Raw genomic sequence first — 27,026 nt, 5'->3', positions numbered from 1 at the left:
AAGGGCTGGTAATAGTGTTTCAGTGGGATTTCTTTCCATTTGTGCATGTGGTGTGAAGCAGCCTTTGCAGTGATTCCCAGCAGCTATACTCAAGTGCTTTTGAGGGGTCTGATTTGGAGGGGGGGTGGGGGTGTGGTGGGCTGGAGAGGAAGGTGGAGGCTGCAGGAGTGTTGCTAGAGGCCAGGGAAGGGGATGTGGCGGAGAAAGGGATTCTGATAGCCATTGTGCTCTGTAGTAAGCTGTAAGGAAGGTGGTTTCCTCAAAATGTGCCTTATAGCATCCTGTGGAGCCTTAAAGGAGCTATTTATTTTCCATGATGCAGGCTCCTTTGTCCTCCCCCCCACTTCCCTCTGCATGTGAAACAGTGACTGCTTCATGAAGAGAGTAGATCCTGAAGTGCAAAGGGAGACAAAGAAGGTAGTTTATTGTCCAGAGCCAACTGTTGCTTACATCTGTTAAATGTCATGTTCAGCTCACCCATAAAAACAGTTCTAGGTGAGCTAGAATGTGTATAAAAGCAGGCAGAGGATTGCGTTTTCACAAAATGAAGCTTGTAAGTGGCCTTTTAAAAGATGCTGATGGAAGCCCGGACAGTTGCAAATGACAGACCACCAACTCCTCTGGATACTGCTGCTGTACATGACATTCACAAGACAGTCTTTCCCTGAACTTTATAGTTGGAGCTGCAGATGACATCGGTTTGATTTTTTTCTATAGTTGTTTCTCTGTGCATTTAGTGAAAAGAAGGGAGGTCAGCTTAAAAAAATTCCTTGTCAGTTCCTATGCAGGGACCCTTTCTGGAAACTCTGCATAATGTATTTTTTTCTTGTGGATAAGAGAGAGAAGCTCAGTTAACTTGTGCATATGAGACAGTTGCCGATCTGTTGATGTTTAGACCTTTCTGCAAGATACAGGTTTTCTTATTTGTAAAGCATACCTTAATTTAAGCGGTTGCTCTGTTTCTTTTAAACTGTTGCTCCAGTGCCGTTACTTTACTGTTACTTCCTATTGTCTGTTCAAGAGATGCCAGAGAATTGTTGAGCAAGTTTCTGATACTGATGTCAGGCTATTTGCTCCCCTCCACACGTATGTAGCATTTGTAGGAACTAACACTTGTCCCTCTGTATTGTTTTTATTTAAAATGTTTGGCCTTAGAGGAAAAGGAAATTGGTAACACTAAAAGATGGAGCAAATGGATTTAGCCTGGTGTTTTGCAGCAAAGTCTTAAGACTGCAAAGGCAAAAGGAGAACAGCTTTCATGAGGATGACTGCTGACTCTCGAAAGACTAAATTGCATGTCAGATTGACAAAATGGGGAAAACAAATTTAATCTTAAGAGTACAGTAATAAAGGGATTGGGTGAAATTTCCTTTGAGAAACTCACTTGAAAATAGATTAAACGAACATGAAAATACTCTGCTATTGAAAGACGTTTTAAATCTTTGTCTAGCAGTTTGGTGGGTTTTGCGTATTAATTTTGCTGTAAGCTCTTGTAGCTGATCTCTTTGTGCTGCTTCTTGGAGCACTATGTTACAGGTAAAAACACGAAGTGGACGACTTTTAAACTAGCTTGCTTTATACTAATTCTAATAACCTTTATTTAATCAATTCACTCTGAGGGAACCTCGTCTCCAGAGACAGAAAATTGCTTGAGTATTACTGGCTGTGGCAAGACTTTCATATTTATTTGCAAAATATCTGAAAAAATAAATAAATAAAAACAGTCTTCCTTTAAAGGCAATTGAAGCTGGAGTTGCTGCGCTTTTCCCATGAGGCTGAGTAGAGGTCACTGGGAATTCTGTGCCAGAATGTTTTTTCTTGACAAAATAGTTTGATGGCTTGAGTGTACTCACCCAGGTTGATGCTTGGAGGTGCATCAAAACCCCAAGCAAAGCAGAGAGAAACCTGTTTCTCAAGTGGGTGCACTATTTGCTTAGCTGCTAGTGGCTCAACAGAGTTGTTTCCTACCCTGACAGCAGAGAAGAGTTAAATGTGCCTGCTCTAAAATGCCTTTTTTAGGGGGAATGAGGAAGGATCTTCTACTTCTTAGCTCTCTGTGTGTGCAAGAGGAGCGTGGGGAAAAGGTGTTTGGGGCAGCATGTGTGGTATCCTTTATGCTCATGTGTCCAGCCTCTTGTCATTTGAATATAAGCATACTATAAAAGTAACAACATGCAGAAATCTAATGAAGACTCTGTACTCTCGTCCTCTTTTTGCTTATGTTTCATGGATGCTTGCCTGGTAGCTGGCCCATTCAGGTGGTGGGAGGACTATGACTAGAACCAGGAGGGAGGCAGCACCTGAGAGCGATGTGCTTGGCAGAGGGACAGCAGGCAGTATGTGTTGCTTTCAGGGGGGCAGCTGCCCAGGTCACTGGCGGGATGCTTCAACTCTAGCTTCTGGACCCAGTGGTAAAGAGGCATTGCCTCTGCATTTATCTGGGGTTTGTCTTTGCACATGTGAGTATCAGGAGGGAATCTGATGTTTCGAAGGGTTTTCCCTGGAGTTTTGAGGCAGACTGGCCTCTGTATAAGCCGTGCTTACGCAGTTCTGGGTGGTCTAGTGAAAAAGTCAAGGTGCGAGGCAGAGGGTTATTTAACCTGTATCCTCTAACTTTTGGGTGTATCTCCTCCTGACCTAAGCATTGTCATGTGTGTGATTCTTGTCTGTGTACAGTGGCACTCGGTAGCCTTTCTCGCTGTTGCATAGAACTGTAAGATTTACTGCCAGAGAAAGTTGCTGACTCTTGCTGTCCTGCTTTGTACAACTTCTTCCTCTCTCTTGACTTCAATTTCATTTGACTTCCTCTAACTAAGCAAGCCTGTGTTGCCTTTGGCTGTCGTGGGGCACTCTCACCCAGCCTTCTGGCTTTTAATCTGCATGGAAACCATGCTTCTCAAAGCCCTGATTTAGAGAGAGGGTTTAGATCTAGACCATCTTTATGCATAGTACATTATTTCTGCCACATTTTAATGTGGATTGAAGACTGAGCTGATTTTAGGAGCAAAAAGCCTGTGCAATTACTTAGCCCAGCACATAGTACAGGCTACTCGCTTAAGTCAGTAGTTCCATGAACTACAGACCTCAGCAGCAAAGCTGAGCTGGGAGTTTCTTACCTCTCCCTAGCTACTGCTTCTACTGGCTCCAGAGCTGTGCTGGTGCAAGGATCCGGTTTCCCCAACAACCTCCTAAAAGTTGCATCAGCATTGAGAGTGGGAACAACAGCATGGGGGTATCTGGTCACCCTTCATCCGAGGTAGCAGCACAAGTATGTTACTTCTTGGATGGCGGAAGGACAGACCTCAGCCCCAGGCAGCTCTGCAAAGGGGTGGCGCTGATGTACAAGGGGCAGACTAGGCTATGGGTCAGTAGAGGCTGAGGAACCATTGCTGCTATATAAACAAAGCACTGAGAGCTGCTGAATGAGCAGTTACTACCAGACAGTGCTCCTTGGCTGCGTCGAGACCCTTTGCTTAACATTTGTGTTGAGTTTCTGTTCCGTGGTATCTGGGCAGAGGCTCCTCCTTGGGGAGCAGAGGAAGGGTGATCCCTGTGAAACTTGCAGGGTGGGTGCTGTGGGATGGGTGCAGGAGGCCACGGCTGTGCTGCAGGTCAGAGCATCCTGGTTCCCACCTCTGGGCTGTCCTAGTTGTAGCAAACAGTGTCCATAGAGATATTTTTTTTCACTAATAGCCATACTTTGTAAAGTGTGGCCATCAGTGTAAATATCACTTTGAGTCAAGTGAGGGAGAAGTTGAAGATTCAAATTGACCTTCCATTGAGGTGCAAATTACAGGATTTGAGACAGGTTTTATCCTGCAGACTTATTCCTCTGCTCTTCTCTGTTGGCATGCCTCTTCTCTCCCACACAATTTAATGGTAGCAATCTTTAATGTGCAACCCTTGAATGGTGGCTCTTGGTCTCAGGAAGCCAGTTTGCCACCCTATTAGAAGTGGACCTGTCCTGGGGATTTTTCTTGGAGTGCTTGGCCTCCTCACTGTGTGTGTGTGTGTGTATGTCTACCCCGACATGTAATAAGCAGCGATCCTTCATGGAGTGTCTCCCTGGCTTGATGCTCCTAGCTTGTACTGCTCAAATCAGAATATAATTACAACTGATCCCTCGTTAGAAAATCAAATTAAGCATAGCCTGTTGAGGGAAGCCAGTTAGAGAAAAAAGGCTGTGGGGGTCTTCTGCGTAGACATGTGTGCTGTCTGTGAGCTGGTAATTGCAAGAGTGATTTAAAAGAAAGGAAGCTGTTAGGACTCCAGTTTCCCACCTCCTCTTCTCTCAGCCCTTGAGTAATGACTTTTGAGATTAATTTGCAGCACCTTACCTGGAGTCTGAAAGCTGAGTATCGGGGTGAACGCTGGTATGCCTGATGCTGGTGAGGGTGCCCAGATGAGGAGCCTGCCTGCCCCACCTTCTGCAGCCACCCTTGTCCGTGGCCTCATGGGATTGGGTCCGCATGCAGGTGGTGTGCTAGTCGTCCTACAGTTTTAGTTGGAAGGGGTTTGAATATTGATGCAAAATTTGAATTTTCCTTTTCCAGGTGTAAGCTGTCAAGAGTGATGTGGCTGGGCTCTGTAGAGTGAGATATGCCCAATGCCCTTGTGATTGGTCTCTGCCACAGTGAGCACTTATGGCAATACATGTGCATCTGTAATGTTAGCACAGTGCATCCTAAGTAGGAAAAGCAATAGGAAACATCTAACAACTTTGCTGCTACTAAAAAAAAAAAAGTAAAGGGAAATAGTGAGCTAATAGATAGAAAACTGAGCCATGGTGCTGAGACCTTTTGAAAGTCTGCTCCCCCCCCCTGCCCTGCGCCCTTATTGAGATCTATTGAAGCAGTTCTCTGCTGTGTTAGAATACCAAATGCCGTCTTAAAGTTAGAACCAGAATTCAAAACTGTGCTTTTTAATTTTCTCAGTTTGGTCAATGATGCTGGGTTGTTGGAAGATGAAGTTTTCAGAGGGCTTAAGGGGCAGTCTTATTTCTCAGAGCTTCTGTGTGTTTGTTTACCTTTGAAAAGACCTTTGTTCTGACAAATACCCAAACATCAAGGATTTGTTAGCCTGGAAGGTTCTGATATTACAACATGTCTGTTGTGCAGAACTTTCTATATAAACTGTGATACAAATAATAACTGCTGCGCAGCAATTGTCATCATCCCTTGGAAGTGAGTGAGTGGATGTTTTCATATCTGGGGTGGCAGCTTCTAAACTTGAGTTGTGTCTCACAGCTGTGCTTTTAGGAATAAACCTGAGACTGCCTCCATCTTCTAGTATAGTTCCTTATTTAAATGTCAGACTGGTCCACCAAAGTTTATGTATAGAGGGCTTTGGTAGGAAAAAGATTTCCCAAATGGGTGTCCTCTTGAAATGGTTGTGCTGCTGGCTGGTATTGCAGCTGTGTGTATAGCAGACTGATGCTTTTAGCCACATCAGTTGAAATGAAAGCACAAGAAGTGGTAAGGGTGGGGAGAAGCACATTCTAGTAGTGAGGGATTATAAAATAAGCCTTTACTGTACATGGACCTTGTGGTGCATTTCCTGAAACAGATTAACACAGCTGCATAAATGAGGAAAGCATACTGGATGTACAAGTGACCTTACCAATCCATTGCTGCTTTGACAACCGTGTTTTACTGAAAATAACATTTTAAGCTTGTATGTGGTTTCAAGAGGTTCTGCCTTTGCATGGCTTTTCTTTATTCTCTTTCCCTGAAGCCATTTCAGTTTACTGTGAGTTTTCTTTTTTAGAACTTATTATTTTTGGAAAGCGTTCTGGAACATTTTGTGCATATGGTCCTCCGTAAATGTGCTGTTGTACTGATTAAAGCTGAAAGTATGAAACCTAGCCTTTCTGATGCAGTGCGGCAGGGGAAAAATGCTGAAACAATAGTTTCCAAAGGGAATGCTTTTCCAAATAAAGACATATTAAAAAAAAAAAAAAAATAAAATCAAAACTGGGAAAGATTGTGAGAGAGAGATTCTCCACTATCTCCCAGTCTCTACTTTCTGCCATAGATTCCATAGATGCTAGTATGCTAAAAAGAAAAAAAAAAAAAAGAAAATCCCTTAAAGCAGATCCAACACTTCATTTTTTCCTTAATAACTGGTTTCTCTTCATTCACTGGTGACGTGATGCATTGCTATAAGCATCTTTGTAATAGCACAAGAAATCTGCCATGCATTGGAGTTGTGTGCATTAACCTGTCTAACTCTCCACCCTGCCCCTCCATGGCTCTGCTTTTCCTTCCTACTGATGCCTGGAGGTTCACAGCCTGCCTGTAACTAACTTCTTCCTTATTTGGAAGGACAATCGGATTTTGATCTCTTATCTTCCTCCTCCCAAGTAAAACAGGAAAAGTTTCCACTGAAATTCTGTGACTTTCAAGGAAACTTCTTAAAACTTGGGGAGCTAATGATATCTAGGGCTTTGTTTCAGACTTACCAAGGCAAGGAAAATTGAATGATTTTTCTTTTTTTTTTTTTTTTTTCAGTCACAAAATTCAAATCTTCTGTGACTGTGTCAGACTTGGCATGACAACAACAGTACTTGGAAATGGGGAAGGATCTTCACAAGACTGAGACCCTTTCTAACAATGTGTTGTCTGACTGTTTCTAAAAGTATGAGTGCTATTTACAAGAATGAAAACCGGGTCCTAGAGCAAGCTCTGCTGTGGTGTCCTCTTTACTGTGTCACACAATGGGAAAACAAGTCAATTGAACAGAAAACATTTTGTGGCTTAAAGGCTATGATGTGAAGCAATGTTACTACGCATTGATGTATGAGAGTACATCAGAGTATTTTGCTAGAGTATTGCTAACAGTTTGTCCTCTGCAGCTGGATGTCTGACGCAGGCAGTCCTGAAGTGAAGTACATCTTTTTGGAGGCCTAATTTGGTGTCTTCTTGGGAAGATGGAACTTACTGCTGCAGTGCACAGATGTATTTAGAACACCAGCATGGCTCGTTGGTTGGTTTTTAAATCTTTAATATACCATGCAAAGGGATAGCAGTCTATACTGTAGGAGCTGCAAATCTGTGACCTATGACTGACAATGATGTAACAATGGACTTCTAAAGTGTGCAATGAAAATATGCTTGTTCTGGTTTTCCTTGGGGGATCCAGGAGTCCCTCACTTGCTTGACTTATGCCCAATTAATTCATCCTTCATACAAAATATCTTCAAATGCCCACATTGTGGTTCTCAAGGGGATACTGCAAAGAAAATTGTTGGGAGTCAGGTGTTGGAACCTGAGGTGTCATCTTCTTTCTGGTGCTTCTTGGATGTGCCCAAGTGTTTCTTCAAGAGGCTGTAGGCCTCTTTTCTTGTTTGTTTTCAGTGGCTGGATAATTAGGAACAGAGGAGACTGTCAAGCAAGGTGTCATGAGCAGCAGCAGAGTGTTGGGGTCCTTGTTATGCTTAAAAATTGCCCTGTGCCTTACACTGGACTGAGGAATGGTAAACCTTTGGGGTTAATTCACAAATGACTTCAAAGTTTCCATCATGCAATGGACAGTGAAGAGTACTGAATACCACCCTTTCCCCCCCTTGGCAACCTTGCACCTCTTCTTTGTACACCTTAAAGTCTGTTCCTTCCTTATCTTTAAGGGGACTGTTGGAGTTGCAGCTTGTTTGGTCCACTCAGGAGTATCTCTGAGCCTGCTGTGCATTTCCCTTTGGGCTGCAGCAGGGAAGCAGCTCATATACAAAGGCTTGCATTCAGCTGCTGGCGTGGAAGGGAAAAAGATGGAGGACGGAAGCGATCCCTGCCTTTAGCCCACAGAAGAATATTCTTGGCTAAGCTCAGGATGAATTCTTGAGGAACGTCAAGTGAGATAAGGAGGCAAACAAGGGAGGGTTGCAAAAGCATTATCTAGACGCAAACAGGACTTTAGACTGTGATAGGAAGCATAGAGAGGAGGAGACTGGGGAATAAGCTATGCAAATGGCTGAGTCTTGCAGGTTTAGCCACTTTGGGTAGGAATGCTGGTATGACTTTCCCAGTCGTAAGGGACTGGTTATCTGGTAGCAAAAAATCCAGTTTCCTGGCTTAAAGCTTACGTGTACCTTAGTGGGGCTGTGGAGAGTTAGGCACATGCCGTTTTCAGTGGGGCTGTGGAGATTTAGGCATGTGCCGTTTATCAGAGATTAAAATGGAATTTCAGAATTTAGCTTGTCCAGCAAGCTTCTTTATGAGCAAACTCTAACGTTCGCTCTTGAAAATGGGAGTTCTGCATCACCAACAGTGGTGCTGGTATTTTAGAAACTTCCATGAGAGAGAGTAGGTGAAAGCTAAACCAAGATATTTATGTGAAAGAAACAGATGAATTTGCAGGTCATAGGCCAAATCCTGTGGCACAGTTGGGGAATGAGGAAGGAAACCCAACAATTCAGGTCCCACTACAAGTTGCAGTCAGGTTTTGTTTTGCAGGGGGATGTGGGATGATTCCAGCGTCTGGAACAAGCAGCCCTCTGCCCTAGCAGTTCCTCTCTGTAGCAGGGGATATGTGCAGTTCAGCTTTATGCTGCGCCTGTGCTATGCAGAAATCTGCCTTTTTATAATTCAAAGATGAAGGTGTAAAATGAAGCTACCAAACACCCATGTTCTAAATCATCTGATTCCTCTGTGTGTTTGTGTGGAGTGTTACATGAGTTGTTTGGTTTTTCTTATTTCCTCTCTTCCTCTTCCACCTTTTCCAATTATCCAGGATAATTGAGAGTTGTCTGTGCTGAAAAGTCAGATGATTAAGATTTTTCTAAACTGCCTGCAGGTAACTTTGAATGCCTTGGGTGCCTTTGAATGCCTTCTTTCTGTCTAGTTTAACTTAACAGTTTAATTGAACTGTGAAGTTATTCCAAAATGTTAAAAATACAATTCTGTTTCTAAAAGCTTTCAATTAAACTGGTTTAGCTACAGAAAGTAAGTAGAATTAGAGATTTCTTTCTTCTGCTGGCACTTGGACTTGATTTTTCTGCAATTTTTCTTACTAAGCAGCCAAGAGGATGACTTTCTTTGTTTTAAAGCTTGACTGCTTATTGAAAGCAGACAAAATAAGGATACAACAAAACCAGCAGCTAAGGGTGAAGGTTAAATCCTCTGAGCCACATTGCTCACATCAGGTTCCACCTGCAGCGTGACCATGAGGCAAGAACAGTCCTTGTACTTAGCCTTTCAAAAGGTATGCTGTGCACACCCATCACGCATCCCACTGCCAAGATCTTTCCTGTGTGCATTCAAGAGATAATAAACAATTTCTGAGTATTATCTTGTGAGGGGGAAACTACGTGGATAAAATAGAGATTTCTGATGTGCATGAGGATAACTAATTTTCTTTTGGCAAGTTTCAAGTATGGCAAGCAGCATTCCAAACGTACTGAACACTTCCCTAAACAAACTGTGAAGAATCCAGGTTGAAGACCTGTTTTCCAGAAACGGTGACACAGGACATAGCTGTGCCAGGCATCTTGAGCAACTGGACAGCCCCAGACTGTCCTGTCCACCCCCTTGACATCCCATGTCCTTGGTGCACCAGAAGTACACGAATCTGGTTCTCTTTCGTGTCCTGAGCATGTGACCTTCCAAAGAACACTTCTTCCTTGGGGATTCCTGCTGTGACAAAATGGGGAAAAATCAGAAAATTAGTTATAATCCTGGGAAAATGTACCCGTGTTCCACCGTTTCTGGAAAACAGGTCTTCAACCTGGATTCTTCACAGTTTGTTTAGGGAAGTGTTCAGTACGTTTGGAATGCTGCTTGCCATACTTGAAACTTGCCAAAAGAAGGGATCTTGGATCAAAGGATGTGAGTTGGCAGCTTCTGAAGGTCTAGAAGATACATGGGAGAAGTCCCCAAACAGCTTAGCTTAGAAGATGCTCCTACCATATGTGAGCGCGTCCGTCATCTTTGGAAATGTCTGATTGTGGTTTAAAAGCGAGCAGAAAGTCTGGCCTGTGTGGTTTCAGTGGAAGCTGATGCCTGCTTCAGGGAGCTCATGTTGAAGTGAACTACTGCTTGTTATGTGAGCAGGGCTGGCCATGCAGTGAGGGGCACTAATGCTGAAGCATCACTTGGAAGGTTGCTTGATGACAAGACTTCAAGAAAAGAAAGAGCCGGGGATGACTGTAACTCAGGAGCAATAAGTACTTTTCCCCCATAACGTTCCCTGAGAAGGTGTGTGGCTATTGACTTTTTGGCCATAAAGGACAGTTTATTTTCTTATCTGTATTTAGTAGGTGCTTTTCAAAATGCACATTAAAAAGAAAGCAAAAGAAATACCTCTAATGATTGACGTACTGCTGTTAACAGAGAAGAATCTCCTCTCCCCTCCTTACTGTATATATGGGAACTGCTGGCTATACTAAATATTGTCTTTGAAAACATCTCTGTTTAAACTTAATCGTCCCATAACCCGTCAGCCTAGGCTGTGATATGTGAAACAGGTCTGAAGTGTCCTCACTTTGTACACTTGTGCTAGTGTTGGCCTCTGCCTCATTGTTTCTATGATCCATTAAAGAAACCAGCCTGTTCCTTAATGCTGTGTGTAAACAGGGAATCACTTTGATTCACTTATACCCATGAATTGTTAAGCTATCTTTCCTGAGAGTGTGTCTCTGACAAACGTGTATGCTCTACAGTGCACTCCAGTTGACTTCTGGAGGTGGAGGCCTGAAGAATTGTTATGAAAGCTGCTTCCCCCTGAGCTGTAGGTATGAGGAATGTGCTAAAACAACAGTCAACTTTCAGAGAATTGAATGTCTGTCTAAATAGCTTCCCAACCACCAGCTCCCCTCTGGGAGGAAAGGATACCTTCTTATCTAGCCAGAATCTCTTTCATCATCTAATTTTGCCAAGGAAAAGTCAAGGCTGGGAACAAGTTTTGTAACTTGCCTGAAGCCCAAGGGAGAATCCTTGCAGGCGGTACCTGTGCCCATTCTCTCCTAACAATTCTGAGGGGTTTATTGATGCTATCTTCCACTAAATGGTTTTGCTGCCTTTGTGCCTCCTTCAAATCCCACACTAAACTAAATCAGCTTAGTGGGATGTTAATGTAGGCACAGCAGCAGCAATTTACAGCATTCCTTGTGGGGCAGCCCCGAGCCTCTGACAGACAGGATCCCTGGTAACGTGGGGCTCAAGTGGCTTGGTAGCTGAAAAGACACAGGGAAACCGTCTCCAACTTTAGAAGAAAAGAGAGAAACAGCACTGTGCTTTGGAGCAATGTGTTAGTGAATAGAGAATATGCAATAATTGATTCCCCCAGAAGATATTCTTGTTTTAGGTATCTCTAACTAGATTGTTGTTCAGAGGCTGTAATTGAACTGCTGGCTTCCACATGCAATATTTGGGAGAGGAAAATGCCTCTGGGGCAAGGTAGCACACCTCGGGCAGCTCAGAAAATTCTGTGATAACTGCATGTCCTCTTCCCGACCTCTCCTTCTGGCCACTGATATGTCCCTGGCAAGCACTGTTCCAAGGGCAGGGAAGGGCACCTTTAAAAGATACCTTGGCAAGACTTGTAGAGTTTGTTATACTAACGAGGCTTCATTAAATTGGAATGGGGAAGACAGACCTGTCTTGATCTGATCAGAAGGGCCATTTGCTGAAGGTGGTGTATTGCTTTGTCAGAGCTGTAATTTGGTGTAGAGCAGTGACTCTTGGAAGAAAGCAGCCAGCTGTTGGCCTGGAGTATAGGCTTGATGCTGGCCTCTTCCAATTGTATATGAACTTAAAAATCATGCGGGAGACCTAACTTGAGAGGAGGGGGCAGAGGTACAGACTAGCTGGCTTGGTTTTCTTCACAGAGGAATATTTTTTCATTCCATGGTTTAATTTTTGCTGAAGGAATGCTAGCAGGTGAGTGACAGCATCCTTATTCCTTTCTGCATGGTAGGAATTTGATGAACAAAGCGTTGGCTCCTTGTCTGTGGAAGATATGAGAAATGTATAGGCGGTGCTACAGGCACAGAGTGGGATAGCTTCACTTCTCTTCCTCCCCCTCCAAATGAAGCAAGAAACAAAAGGGGCAGACACAGAGTTTATTGTAGCATCAGCTCCAGACTTGCCACATGGCAGTTTAAATGTCATCTTGAAATGACATTTCAAGTCGGGGGTGTATGCAGACAGAGAATTATTCTTTGGTAGAGACTAATTGACTCGAAAGATCCAAATCTTAAAGATAGCCCTTTTGTGAAGGAAATGCGAGCATAGTGATGACATGGAACTAAGGAAACTCTCTTTTCACTAGGATGACTTCCAGGTTTCATGACAAACTTACATATTCCCCCCCATAATGCAGCTTCTTTTTTGCCTGAGTAACTGGAAGTGTGAGTTGTGGCTGTTGGAGTTGTGTGTTTCTCTGGTCAGTGCTGGCATGTTGACTTAATCTCAGAAGTACTTAAGGATCTGAAAGTCATACTGCCTTCCCTTTGTAGTAGAAGCACTAACTTCAGGTCTCCCATCTCTTCTCACAGGGTACAAAGGAGTACGATACCCACCTCTGCACCTCTCAGATTTGCTTGGAGTTATCCAGCAGTTTTGAATTTCTATGGGAAACTTGGCCAAAAAAAAATAAAAATAAATAATGCCTCTTCAGTATCAATATCCATTTAACTGAAGGAGCTGTGGCTGAACGGGATTTCCCTCAAAATTGAAAGTATTCCTGTGGTCAAGTGTAAAGAAACATTAATTTCTGCAATTTTATTTTTTTCCTTGAGAGCTTTAGATGTTTATGTAAGGAATAACATGATAGAAGTGTTGAAATGTGTCTTCATGTGGCTTGTTTGTTTGTTGGTTTTGTTTTGTTTGTTTTTTTCCCCACTCCATCACTCACCCAGTTTTCTTTATCCCAGTTTTCTCCTTCTTGCTTTGTAGAACCAGTACACACACATTTTTGGTCCCAACTTTCTTTCATCAGCATTGGAGTCGTGTGTGATGTTGTTCATTCATCCAGGTCCAAAGTTACTGTTGGAGGTATCGCAGGCTAAAACCAAACTAGATTGGTGGGACAGGTATTCTGCTGGGTCTTTTTCCTTCATTAAAAGTAGGGGTTCAACTTTGTGCTTTCTTGATTTCCCAACTGTGCTTTGTGTGTTTGTGTACAAGTTTGGTTTTGCTGTGACACTGCCTGATAGGCTATGACTGAATCCCTCAGTCCTCAGGTATGAGCAGTGTCACATCCTGCAACTTTAATTGCTATGCTCTGTACTGTCAGAACATTATACCTGAGGTTTGCAAGCTGTTTTACATTCTTCCTCATAAGCGTGTGTTTGCCTGCCTGCCAGCTGGCTGTCAGGTTTGCTGTGCCTCTCCAGGTGGTTGAAGAAGCATTTGATTTATTTATCCTAGCTGTCTAGTACAGTCTACTGTGTCTTGGAGACCTTCTGAAAGGTGGTGGGGGTGTAGGAAGGCTGGCTCTCTTGAAGTTATTTTGAAACGAATTCCCCAGATGCTATGTCCTCTGGGGTTGTCTTGAAAGGAAAAGCTGAAATTAATTGTAAGCTAGGCAGTCTTCATACCTGAAATACTACAGGGTGAGTGAAATTTTCTAGTCTCTCTATAATGCAGCTCCTTGTAGTATTTTCTGTGCAGAAGATTGTCTTCTCTGCTCCTGTTTCCTTGTGAACTGTGGAATCCTACTATGCAAAAGGTTGCTCTAGTTTGTTTCTGAATTTCCCCTCTTCCCCCTCTCCCCAGATGATGTAGGTGTTTGGCTTAACACTTACTGTTTCTTTCTTTCTCTTTGTTTTTGTAGACCAAGGTGCTCCTGATCAACCAGATCTTTTGGGAATTTTTAAAAAGAAACTTTGGTGGGTAAAAGATGTGCCATGGAATGGTAGCACCAAAGAGCAACACAGGATCGTCTCTTGCCTTGACTAGCCATGGGTTATTTCTTCTGCTAGTTATCTCTGGTACCTTTATCCTGGAAACACAGGCCACAGGTAAGTGAAACATTTGGATATACTGCAGGGTGGGGGAGATGTATAAGTATGGAGGTGGGCTTACGTATTTATGAGAAAGCTGGTGACGGTTGATGCGTTTGTACACATCTTTCAGTACTCACAGGAAATCTTTCATAGCTGCTTGTTAAGTAAAGGGCAGTGTCTGAACTGAATGAGTCTTGCATATTAGTAAATAAGTGGTTGTCCTTTACCCTGTTATTTTGATTCCCCCAGATTTTTTTCCCCTCCATTCTCGTCCCTTCACTGCAGCTGGACTGTCTCAAGAGCACGGACCACAGTCTGTTTGAGTGAGATTCTCATGTAGACACTCCTGTCTCTATGCCATGTAGCAACTGCTTGTGTGAAGTAGTTTTGGAAGCACAGACTGTCTTCAGCTCTTTGCACAGCTGATGAATCTGTTCAGTGTTTCCTTGTGTGCTATCTTCTGACACCTCATCACCTGCTAACTGCATCCCTCTACTGGATCCTCTTTGGTGCTTGGGTTTCCCCTCCTCACCTTTCTAACTTCTTGATGTTTATCTGATGGATGAGTGGTAAATAATGTAAATAGCACTGCAATGGGATGATATGTAAAATGTGAGCAGAGATGAGGGAACCTGCCTTTTAGAATTGAGAGGAAGAAGAAAATTATACTGATATTCACAAGGTGCTACATGATGTGAAGTATGTGTTTGTTTACCCAGTGTACACTGAAATACGTCTTTTTTCTCAGACCAGCCATGATACACTTTTTGTCTGTAGAGAGATGCCTGATCACAAGGGGCATGGGATGGAAGGAATAACTTTGTGTGCTTTTGCACAGAACTTTAAAGGAGATTAGTCCCTAAAGGCACATAGATTGCAACAGCTGCTGAAGTAAAACGTAGACCAACAGCTTACCTCTTAAAACAAAATCTCAGTTCTTGATGTAAATCTAAAAAGTCCTATTTATTTGACATATCATGGCACCTGAAAATGTCCCATGACCAATGCTCTTCAGCATCAGTGAAGGTTGAATTGGCCTTTGTGTGATAGAGCAGAATAAATGTTAGTTGCCAGATGCACTCAAAGCCAAGATGATGCTCTATGGAAAAGTCTGCTGGTGCTGAAAACTGCTGGAGGAGGAGCTGATCTCCTTTTAGTATTTCTGGCTTTTCGAGTTGGAAGGGAGAGGCTGCTGAAATCAGATATCCCAGACTTGTATATCTTCCTGGCCTGATTTTGGCATTGTATGTAATGAGGGGTGGGGGACACACACGTGAGAGAGTGACAAATTGGCAAGAACTGATAGTGAGAGTGGGAAAGGGACAAGGTCTTTTTGGATCTGGTCTGTCCTCATTTTTTTTTTCCAGCCTTGCTGTTATTGGTGATAGTGTCGCTGCCTCATTTCAGATGTAGGCCTGTCAGATATGCCTCCCAGCCTGGGGCTGGAGTGCACCATCCCCGACTGAAACTCCCATTACAGCTGCGGCACCTTCAGTTGAGTCTGTAATCAGTATGCAAATGCCTTGTGCTGCACAGGGCTGCTGGGTGGGGAAGGCAGCCACAATACTGGAAAGCCTTTTCGGTATCATTTTTGAGGCATCCAGTCACATTAACAAAAGCACTAGTTAAGCATGTCAGAAGGTCCGAGAGCGGTTCTGCATTGTTTCCCTTTCTGTGTTCCTTTTGCTTCAGGACCTGAAACCAGCTGTGGTAAACTGATCAAGGCAGATCATCAGCGAAATAGGATTAGGGTGGCTAGGCATGAACCATTTCCTGCAGGGGAAGTGAGAAAGTGAGTGCGTGTGGAGGGGAGCCCAAGATCGTAGCAGAGGGCAAGACGTGCAGGGGAACAAATCTTGGGGGAGGGGAAGGGCTTACTGAGGACTGCTTCCATATACAGGTTTTCTGAGACTGGGAAGTAGCAACCCAGCTGCCAGTTGCTGGGAGGGATGGGGCTGCTCTATGATGCGTCATGGTCCCGGAGAGCTGCACCTGCAGCAGCACGCCAGCCATGAGTAACATTAATGAGCAAGTCAGCCGAGGAGCGGAGAGCCAGATGGAGAAACAAAGAATACTGGCGAGGCGCTTGGAAAATCATCTTCCCCTCATCTTTGTCCCCCAACCACCCCGCCATCCTTACTTTATTACTTTACATAGTGAAATCATTCAGAGCAGGCAGAGCAAAGCGATGTTAACATGAAGGAGGTGTTTGTATTAAATCTCTTGGTGGTAATGCTTATCTTGAATGCGGGGCCAACGTGACGTGCTCACAATTGCTACAAAAGCTGAAGAATGTTCTCATAAAAAGACAGACAAGCATGGAGACAATGGCTGGCTCAGCTCTGAGTGAGAAAGCAGAGTTTGTGATTCATATGTCTAAAACCATATGATGTGTATTGTATTGCAATGATTTTGCTATTTAGAAATTCTATTGCTTGAGTTCCAGGAGGCTTAGAGATATATTCATGTTCTAGGCAGAAATGTGTTCTCTTTGCCACGTGGTTAATGCAGAGGGCAGACTCATTTCCAGTCAGCAAGCATCTGGTCTGTCCTCTGGTAATAAATTGATTTTATTTATGCATGAATTTTTAAGGAAAATCTTCAGCACTTTGTCTCAAGCAATCTATCCAAATATCCTGGAGTGCCGTGAGATGAGTATGATAAGTTGCTTAGTCACTAAGCACGCTGCAGAATTTGGAGAAGCTGCTCCCTTTTCACAGGAAGATATCCATGAACATAAAAATAACTGCTGCGCATGTTTTAACACAAAACAAACACAGCATTTGGTGATGGGCAAGCAACGAAGCTATGTGAAAAGAGGAGGATTTATGGAAGCTTCAGTGCTGTTCAGAAATATTTTTTGAGCTTTATCACTGTTAGGCTTTTCTTTCTCTGTCTGGCAGCCTCTCCAAGATTAGTTGGGTGAAATAATGGAATGAGCAGGCAAGGAGACTTGGAAAGCCAAGGACCTGAAATGCTGAGGCTTAGTTCTTTGTCTGTCTCCTCTGTTTTCTTTGAGGGTTCATCTGGAATGTAGCTAAGAGCCAGGGTGCTTAGTAGGTAGAGATAGGGAATTTTTGAAGTATTGGAGGGGAGTAATAACAATGATTTTGTCTGCTTTTCTACAGGTAACGCTTCTCCAATATTTCTTTGTTACTGTGACTATTTTTTTCTTTTTTATTTTTTTTCTTCCCTCTCCATCCCATCTCTGGCCTTTAAGGTTATTCCCAAGCTCTCAAAGGCCTTGTGTTTATATCTCATTCACAGTGGTCCTCCTGTCTGGCGAGGCTATTTTTGGAAGGATGACAGGAGATCAGAATAAGTTGTTCATTAAATTTTAACACGTAGTCTCTAAAATACTCTGAAAGCTTCCCATCATTTGTGTTCCAAATGGTGTAATCACTCTCAGATTCATAAAGAGCTCTGTCAGAAACCTATCAAAACATAGGTTGGTCCTTTCATTATTGATAATAGCATCACCTGGTCCTGGGAAATGCAAGTAAAGGTGTTGGTAAAAGTATTAAACATCTTGAATTAAGCAAACATCAATTCCCATGAAGAAGAGACTTTAAATATTAACCTTTAAAAATTAATAATAATGCAGGCTCAGTGAATCTAAGTCCATTTAGATTTACACACAGCCTGATTTTTGTTGACTGATCACGTGTGAAACACTATAAAGCTAGCTCTTTAATTTCTAGGATTGCCATTAAAGTGATAAATTGAGCTTGAATAAACTGAAACGACTTCATTCCTGTGTGTTGTCTCTGACGCAAATGCAGCCAATCTGCTGCTTGCTGTTCTAAGGTCTTTTCAGTGCCAAGGTTATTCTGCACAGAAGCTCTTGGATACCGCTGGTATTTGTTTGCATTGCATAGAACAGCTTGTTAGAGCGCACTCCAGTCATTGAGCAGATTCAGACTTGTTCCTATTCTTTGGGAATCTGTGCAAAGCAGAGGTTTCCTTTGTCTCTAATTGTGCAGCTGAAAGGAAGGCTGCGGGGATACAGCTAAGGATGAATTCAATGGTCATGAAAACAAGGACACTATAACATTGGATGGCCAGACAGAAATGTGGGAGGTGTTGTGCGTGAGCAGAGGATCTTGATTCTAACCTGCATGCTTCATGTTTGGAGAAATTACAGGGTCAGCCCAAAGACATGTGTAGTTCTCCATGGAGAAAAGGGGGAGCAGTTTTAGGTGCAACTCTTCTTTCTGGTCCCTTTGTAGAACTTAGTAAGAGCAGAGTAGTATAGAAGAGCACGGTGAGGAGCTGCAGAATAATGGCCAGGCTGCAAAGGTGGCTAGGAAGCAGATGCAGACGGGCCCAGAATTAGGCTATTCAAATAATAATATTCACACTGTTAGTACACTGATCCAGGCAGTGCTATTTAAGCAACTGGCTTGAAGGGAGTAGTAAGGGAGTAGTAAGTAACTCCTTCCTTCCTTCCAGACAGCTTGTTTAATTTTAACCAATTCTAATGGTTGACTGAGGAATAAAAGCAAGCATAATAGTAATCCTGATTTTTACTTTTGTCTGTCCTAGGTTGGCTCAGCAAATCCAAAGGACCTGCATGTGAGTAGACTTATATTCACTGCTGTATCATGAGAAATGAGTGTGATGTTTTACTGGTTAATACAAGTGGCTATGAGCTAGGATTCCCCATTATACTTTTGTTGTGTTGGATAGTCTGAGATCCATCTCTATGTCCCATTTCCACTTTTATCCCTGGTATTCAGGAAAGATGTCTGCCCTCAGTTCGAGAAAGGGAGATCAACTTCATATGTTTCACTGTGCTTGAAGGGATCCCTGTGCCTTCTATAGCATTTAACTTCAAATGACTCAAGAAAAAACAAATAGAATAAATATTTCATTAAAATGTGGAGAGAGATGCTGCTTGTGAGAGATTTGAGAGGCTGCCAGAGAGGACTGAGAGGACAGGGAGGGCAAGCTAAGGCAAAAAACCTTGTTTCCTTTAATCAAGAAAGGTGAAGCATGACTTTGGATATATTCCGTTGGATACTCCTGCTTTTCATATCCTGTGCTTGGAAGAAGTCTAAAATCTTTCCTGTGTGCATGTTATGGATGTACGTAACTTTGGGAGGAATTGCAAAGCGTTATTTGGCTTCTGTATCTGTTCTAAATGTAAATCTGTGGAGTAGATATGTCCTTAGTGTGCTTACATGGGTGATAAGGGGGAAACAAGTGGTAGCACAAGGTGGGTAGCCGTAGACTGAGTCGTCAGCTTTTGTGGCTGAATCTGTCAAAGCCCTGTGTTAAACCCAGCAGTCTGTGTCTAGATGAGAATTGCTAAAACACTGCAGGTAACAAGCTGCTGATAGTCAAGAGTGAAGGTAGGGTGCTGAAGGCACCTGAACAGCAAGCTCAAAAATGCTTGTACCTTTGTGAGAGTAATTGGAACCCAGTGACAGTATTATGGCATTGTCTCAAGAGGTTGTCTTGCTTATCTGTGTGCACTGATCTGCATCTCAAAAAACGTTTTCCTTTTAATGAACCAAAACCTCTGGGGAGTGTTCATCTTTCTCTGCAAGCAGGAATTCCCCTGAGGCTCTGCTGCTGCAAAGTGTTGGAAGGCTGTTGAAGTTCTTGCTTCCAGATGTCATTGAAGGGATTTGAAGTAACCCCTTAGGTATGGGGCTGCTTAGATGAGTTATAGGATGTGCTAGAGGGGACTTGTTGAAGAACAAAAAGAGCTTTTTGGCCAGCCTGGTACAGTGATCCTTTTATTATGGAAGGGGAAGGGGAACTTTTGGAGTTCCTGTGTTGAGAAGACTGCCTAATCTCAAGAGGTTGTGGGGATGCTTCCTCACTGCTTGTGTACCTTGGCCTGGCTGGTGTTGGATGGAGATATCTCCTGTGTTCCTTCTCTGTAGGGCCAATGCTGTGAATTCAAGGATAAGTGCATTTATCTGCTTGGTGTGTTAAGAAGTATTTCAGGGGAAGCAGAAGCCGAAGAATTGAATAGTAGGGTAGCAAAAGAGCATCTTTAAATCCTGCGGACTCAGCATTTTAGGTCTAACCAGCCATCTTAATTCAATAGGGAAAATCTTTCTTGTTAGAGAACAGAAGGAAACATTGCTGCTGCTTTTGAGATATATCGTTTACTTTGTCAGTAGAGGGAGAGGCATGTCTGATTGGAAAAATGTTGCCTTGCTGTTGAGTGAGATAAGCACCTCTGGTGGACATTGTCTTGAGTTTACAACCCACAGACAGGTACAAAGTGTGGTAGGCCTGGCACATGCAGAGTCATAACTAGAAAGCCAGAGGCTGCTGCTGCTTTTCTGGCTTGAAGGAACATTTTCTGTTCCTGAGAAGATCATGAACATGATGTATAACGAGTTTTGTGTCAGACATACCCTTAGGCACCCATAAAATTGTCGGTCAGAAAGAGAATGAAGCTGTTTCGTGATCTTACCAATTTTGTTGTTTAGGCAACTTTGCATTTTCTTCTGCTTCTTTTTCAGCAGAGATATCAGTTGCTGAGACAGCAGGTGAAGTTATTCTGGTTTAGGTAGAACTAGAATATTTTGATGGAAATGGAGCTATCTGGAAACTCTTCAGGGTTAGAAAAGGACTAGAAGTGAATGGAGACTTGTAGGAAGGTGGTAGAATAGATTGAAGGTGAATGAGGATCATGGGAGAATACAATTCTAGGAAGGCGAGGGACACAGGAGTGCAGCAAAACAGGAAGGTGAAGGGTTTCCATAGGTGGAGTTGTGAAAAAGATCCTGGTGGTTTGAAAAGCCAATTATTGGCTTGGTGGTTAAGTAGTGTAAGTCCTGGAAGAAGGTAGTGTTTCAGTTATGCAAGCAGATTAGAATGGTTGTGAACAGTATGGCCTTGGGAGGGAGGACTCTAGTAGAAATACATATGTGTGTGTGTGTTTATTTTTTTAATGGTTAGGTAAAAGTGTCTTAATGCAGGAGGATGCAGGATACGCCTTTACATCATCGGGCCTTTCAGGCTTTTCTATATGCAGCAGGACTGACTAATGAGACACTGGCAGAGAGTTTAAAAACTTGAGGGTTACAAAGTGTGTGTGCCCTCCAGGGACTGAAGCTTCAAGGCAGGAATGTCCTCAAGGCAGGAGCAGAGCAGGATGAAGATGTCAGTTACTGGAGCACTGGCTGTGCCTGCCTATAAGTGCTCCAACATGTCTGGGGACCTGGAGGGGGAGAGAAACTGCAGAAGCCCTTATAGCAACTGTGCGTGAAACAAGACATAGGGAGGAATTTCAAGTGGAAGTTGCTGCCATGTTCAGAGAAATATCTGTGGCTTTCCGAGAAAGTTCTACTTTTCTTAGTTTGTGTTCAGTTTTACAGTTAAAAGCTGCTTTGCTCTTCCCCTGTCCTGCATTTGTTTGGCTGCTACACCCGCTGTAGAGGAACACTGTAAACAAGATAAACCTATTAAAGCTGCTACACCCTGGATCCTTGTCAACACCAAGGTACCACTCCCTGCTGGTGGTGGTGCTTTCCAGGTGGGGTCTGTGTGTCACTGTATGTGTGTGTTAGGGACTTCTGGTGCTGCCTCTATTCTGGACCACCCTGGAGACTTATCTCCGAAAGCTGTACCTGATGCAGCAGAGGCCTTTAGGAACCTATTTCTGGTGTGCCATACAAAACCCACAGCTGTCAATTTATCTTTGGCTAGGAGGGGAGAAGCGTGGGGGTTTTGTTTCTTCTAGCCTGTTCCACTCCTACCTTCAGAGCAGTAACTTTGAAATTCGGAATCCTGGAGATGCGCCTGTTGTGTAATCTGTCTCCAGTAGTTCAAGTTTTAGGCCTGCTGACGTGCTTCTTGAAAAGGGCTGGTACTGTCAGAGTGGTGCTGAGCCACGCGTTACGCTGCAGCACACCTTTACTTCCCTTTAGCACAGGCAAAGCACCATAACTGTAATGGTCTGTATTATCTGTCTGTCTCTGGTTTTGCTTTCCCTAGTGAAAGTAACCTTTGAATGCTCCTGGAGAACAGCCTTCAGGTTTCATCGTAAACACTTCCTTGGAAGTAACTGGCTTAGGTTATAAGATACTAAGAAAAGATAAAGGCTTTATCATTTGAGTGTTTAGGTTCAGCTTTCACTTTTCTCTCAACTGAGGAAATTATTTGGTTTTGGTATGTAAGCTGAAAAATCTGAACATAGTGACAAACTGTGGTGAGTTTGCGTCTGAGTGCAAGTCTTAGTGAAATCCATGAAGATGGCAAATTTGTTTTTCCAGTTGTATTCTTTTAATCCTCCACTTCTTTGTCTTTCCCAACAAGCTAGTCTTGTTGCAAATATTGCTAGTAGCCCAAAGCAGAAATGAGTATTGCTGTGATGTAGAAATGTGATGTCTTTGAGCTAGCGTAATTTTAACCATCGGGCCTTCCCACTTTGAATCTCTTTATTTGCATTTACTTCTGAAATACTTAAATGTTATCTTTAAGTTGACAGTTTGCTTCGATGGTGGCTGTTTCCTCCGTGGCATTTAGTAAGCTAGACTCCACTTTTTGGAATAGTTGGGGGAGATATACCTGCTGAGAGAGCTGAAGATGGATCCTGTACCAATAAAGAGCTCAATTTTGTGTCACTGAAGCAGTAGTGAAACAAATAGTTGTCAAATTTGGTCTGAGGCAGATCACAAGACTGGCAGTCAGGCACCATTAGTGCATTTCAGTGTGGGAGAGGAGGTGCATGCAATGGTGACCACATCGCTGTCTGCTGGGGTAAGGCAATACCTCTGGTGGGCGAACAGACTTGAAGTGCAGTGTGGGTGCTGTGCTGGAAGTTCTGTCTCCGCTTAGCACCCTGGAGACCTAACTGCCTCTTGGCTCGTGCCTCCAGCTGTGGAGGCTCCTCAGGGCTGGAGCACCTTTTCAGAGCACTGTTTCTTTTCTTCTTTTCTTTTTTTCTTTCTACTTCATTTTTTCCTGTCGGTGTTGCCTTGTTCATGTTTGCTACCACTTTAAGCAGCTCTTTGCAGTAATGAGCTGATCACTTGTAAGACTTGGATCCTTGGGTGGGCAGTGGTATGACTGCATGGGGGACAGGGGACATTGTAACCTGTCATCCGGTACGTAGGTAGGGCTGCTTTTAGCATCCTTGATTCTTGCTGTCAGTAAAACCAAGAGAGACTGGTGGAAACTGCTAATTAGGGGTGTTCTGAGGAGATTTATTCTCTGACTACAATCTGGGTGAGCAAAGACTTAACTATTTTACTGCATACCTCTGGCCACCTGCCACTTGTCTGAGGCAGGTCACGCTTGGCTGTGTCGGGTGTTGTGGAGCGATTTGAGAGGATGAAAATGAATGTTCTGCATCCTCTGACAGCAGGGAAAGCATCTATCACTAAGTCTGTTTCCATCCGCTGAACTCTTAACTTAATTAGTGGCTTTAAATGAGGGAAATTTTTCTCCAGACATTGGTTAGTTAGCAGCACAAAGGGAAGGGTGCCTGCAGAACTGAAGCTTTTGTGTTTTTCATTTTAAAATAATTTGGGTTTGGTGGCAGCATTTCAAAGCTGCTTACCAGTGTGCAGCCTGCAAAAATGAAGCCAAACACATCTCCCTTTCCAGAGCAGTCTTGTCACCTTTCTTCTTTCTGTGGCAATAGAGGCTGGCCTCCTCATTAAATGCAGGTCCTTCTCTATAGGTAGGAGTTCAAACACTTAAGCAGCAGTAGGATGACTGAACTTTCAATGTGAAATAGCTCCTCTTTCTTTTCCAGCAGAGGGATTTGGGGCTCTTAGTTATTATTTCTGTAGTATTATAGTAGCTTCACCCAATCACATAGTGAAGTGGGAATTGCTGTAGACAAAACAGTTTGTCAATGGCAAATGTTTCAGTCCGTAGCTTGTTTTTCCAGTTAACCTGTATTTCACCTGGTGTAAAACTTAGCTTGAGTTACATCTCAGCCATTGTGGTGATGGGCTCCCTTTTCTCCTGTAGTGGGAGGCACTCTGGGAGACGGTAGGAAATGATGAGTTGTAGGAAACACTTTTTTTTTTTTTTTTTTGCAGTAAATCCTGTAGTATTTAAAAAAGAATCATTACTTGAAGTTGGTTTTCCCTGGTCATTCCATGACTGGTATCGGAGGCAATGAAAGCTGAACACTAAATTGAAAACAAAACTAGAAAGCCGTCTGGTAACCATCTGTCAGTTGTTACAAATCGCGTGGTGGCAGGATGAAACTTGTGCCCGATCTGGTCTCTGATCTCCCCACAGCAACTAGTTCCAGTTCCTTTCGCAGGGAAGTTGCCTGCTCTGCATCCCTTTGGAGTAGCTTTCTCCATGGGAGGGATTCTTCCCTGAGTCTGAGCTGGTTCCTGGGGTTGTCAGGATAGATGTATTTATGTTGATTAGTGTCTTTGAGCTGTGCTCTCCTGTACTGGTATCTGTTGTGCCCAGTTTAATGACCAGCTGTAACATTTTTTTTTTTTACTGTCATGTGATTGTTTAGCAGTAGCAAGAGAGCAGTTGGGGACCTTTTGCTTTGCCTTTTTTTCCAGTCTTCCCTGAGCCCATCTTTGTCCCTGTGTGTGTGTTTGGAGAACACAAGGCTGTGGCGTACGGCTGCTGCGCCCCGGGCCCCCGCCCCGCACGCATGAATTCATCAGCTTGATCTTTCCACCCCTGCTCCTCCGGAGGGTCGGGCGGCAGCTGTGGCTCCTGTCAAGCATAATGCCGGGCAGGGAGCTTTGGGGAGGAGAGTTACAAAAGGCCCAGCTTAAATCATCTGTGTAAGGGCACAGCCGAGGCTCTGTCACCCAGGCCCCACAGCTTGTCTTCTGGTGCTATGGTTGTAATGACATTAGCATTTCAAAAAGGGGATTATCACAGCCCGCAGGTTCTGAGTGGAGGATATTTTGGCTGTTACTTGAAAAGCTGCTTTCTGTCTGTCTCTGCTTTTTTTTCCCCTGTGTATGGATCCTGAAGGGTTGGTGAAGGTGGCCACACCATGCTAAAAGTGCATTGTAGCTGTTGCGAGGTAGCTGGTTGTTTATTGGCCTAAATGTGGGCTGGTAAATGAGAACTTGTTGCTGCTAGCATTCTTTCTTACCGATTTGGAGTGACTGTGAAGATTTCCTAGTGGAAAAGCTGAGTTAAAGGGTCCGTGTTGGGATCACAGCTGTATGCTAGAGAAGTATCCTGAAGTCATACTTACAGGAAGAAGTTAAGGTAATTATACTGGTCTGTCTTGTGTATTTCAACCAAAGGAAATGGGCAGCACATGCATCCTATTCATTGTCTGCCTTCCATACCTCTTTTGGTACCAAAAACCACTTTAAGGGCCCTGGCACAGAATTTCAGGGTGGTTCCTTGGGAAAATAATTGTATTTTTATAAGGTCTTGTTTAAAAACAAAAATTCCTCTAGTGAAATTTAACTCCTGAGTCTTGCAACTCTGTTGCATTACCCTCACCTCAGATCGATATTCTGTTGATCTTCGTTTTTCACTGAGTTCGCTTTCCCTTTCCGATGTTGCTTGTGCTGGAAACTTGCGTAAAGGCCTTACATACGTCAGGCTCTAGTGGAAAATCTGTGTAGTTGCCGTCTCCTCTCCAGTTCCATTAGCTGTAGAAATGACAGGTCAGACCAGGCAGGTTGGTCATCTGGTCCCTGGGGCAAGAGAACAAAGGGAATTGTCTTGTTTGCCTACTGGAGAGAGGCAAGAGTACTTTGTGCAACCACTTCAACCATGTCTGGGCCCTAAAATTGGTAGCTGACCCACAGTGTCCAAAACAGGAGCCCCTTGGCTTGAGCGTGGGAGCATGGTTGGAGGGTGTGGAGCAGAAAATGCTGGTGGTTGCCTGGAGCCTTGTCCTGAGTAGTAATGCTAGTGCTGTGTGTGTTGAACTCTTGAATAAGAAAGGGAAGGTGTGTTTTGAAGAGACGTTATTATAAGCATAGGTTGAAGTATTCACAGGCCTTAGTCTTCGTGTGTGCCCATAAGGACTGGTCTGGCCTGTTCCCGTAAGATGTAGTTCACCCACGTGTTTTTGCAAAGCAGTGCTGGCTGTAGTCACGGCTGCCCCTTGCGCTGGGAGCAGCCACGAGCCGGGCCTCATGCTGTGAGTCACTGCTCCTGCAAGGGGACAAACAGACGGAGACCGTCTGGAAGACCTGTGTAGCTCTTCCTGAGAGAGACGGCAGGCCTGAGCCATAGATAAGCTGTCCCTCAGGGCATCAAGGAGGAGCAGAAATACAGTTTCCTCTGTAAACATGGCAAAGGGTACTTGGTGTGCTGAGGAAGGGAGGCATTTAACTTCTCTGTGTGAAAACAGGAACTGTGGAAGGCCTTCCAGGAGTGTGGTGGCTGCTGACAAGGTTTGTGTGCTTATTAGATGTATTTCTAACTCTACTAATTTCCAGGCCTGTTCTAATCTGCTTATTTCTGTAGAACACACATCTGTCTATGAACTCCCAACAAGGATGGAGTGTCTTAAACGTTAGATGCTCAACTGAACCTGCGCTGAGCAAAGGTGGAGCTTTTGGGTGCCCTGTGCCTCAGGTGAGCTGGACAGAAAGCACAGCGTGGCAGAGTCGCAAGTCGCTATGGTCACTCTGTCTTGTCCTCTCCTTTTTTTCTGTTTCTGCAAATGCACCAGCAGACACAGCTATGCAAACCTGCCAGCTGTCTCCATGCGAAGTTAGTCACTGAGTTGCTGTGCAACCAGCTCTTGTTGCACAGTCTTTCGAATTTGCGGTTAAACTTAGCTACTGTGCGTCTTTGGCTGGTTTGGGGATGTGTGAGTTTCTGCATCCTCTTTTCAAACCAACTTTTCTGATAGTAAATGATAGAAATGAAACCTTCAGTATTCAGGTGGAAGTAGGCTGGAGAAAACATAAAACTGTAAATCTCAATGCTGTGAACTAAAAACCTAAGAACTAAAGAATGCAGGAAACAATAAACAGCCTGGTTTCTAATCAAATTTTAGGTTTACTTGGGGGGAACCCTCTGTCTTTCTTTTCAATTTCAAGGCAATTACTGTTTTAAGGCTTGTAATAGAAAGATAAGGGCAGCAAAAAATAGAATGAATAAGTGCTGGTCATAACATTTGGTGGGATAAGAGCATTTATAATTATTA

General features: G+C 43.6%; 1 protein-coding gene across 6 annotated transcripts in view; it reads left to right on the top strand.

The window, feature by feature from the left end:
• The window catches only part of SUSD6 (sushi domain containing 6), an 87,834-nt gene that overhangs the window by 24,786 nt on the left and 36,022 nt on the right, over window positions 1–27,026 (top strand). For 3 of the 6 annotated variants that reach the window (XM_074584847.1, XM_074584845.1, XM_074584846.1), the window contains 2 exons: window positions 13,768–13,954; window positions 18,485–18,514. In XM_074584847.1, the coding sequence (XP_074440948.1) occupies window positions 13,834–13,954; window positions 18,485–18,514 (151 nt within the window). In that variant the 5' untranslated portion in view covers window positions 13,768–13,833. Of the gene's footprint in view, window positions 1–13,767; window positions 13,955–18,484; window positions 18,515–27,026 lie in introns of those variants that run through there. The other 3 variants (XM_074584849.1, XM_074584851.1, XM_074584848.1) reach the window with 2 other exon arrangements.

The sequence above is a fragment of the Larus michahellis genome, chromosome 4, assembly GCF_964199755.1.
Source record: "Larus michahellis chromosome 4, bLarMic1.1, whole genome shotgun sequence".
In the NCBI taxonomy this organism is placed as follows: Eukaryota; Metazoa; Chordata; class Aves; order Charadriiformes; family Laridae; genus Larus; species Larus michahellis.
Note: the sequence above shows the minus strand (reverse complement) of the source record. Positions and strands in the feature narration are given on the sequence as shown.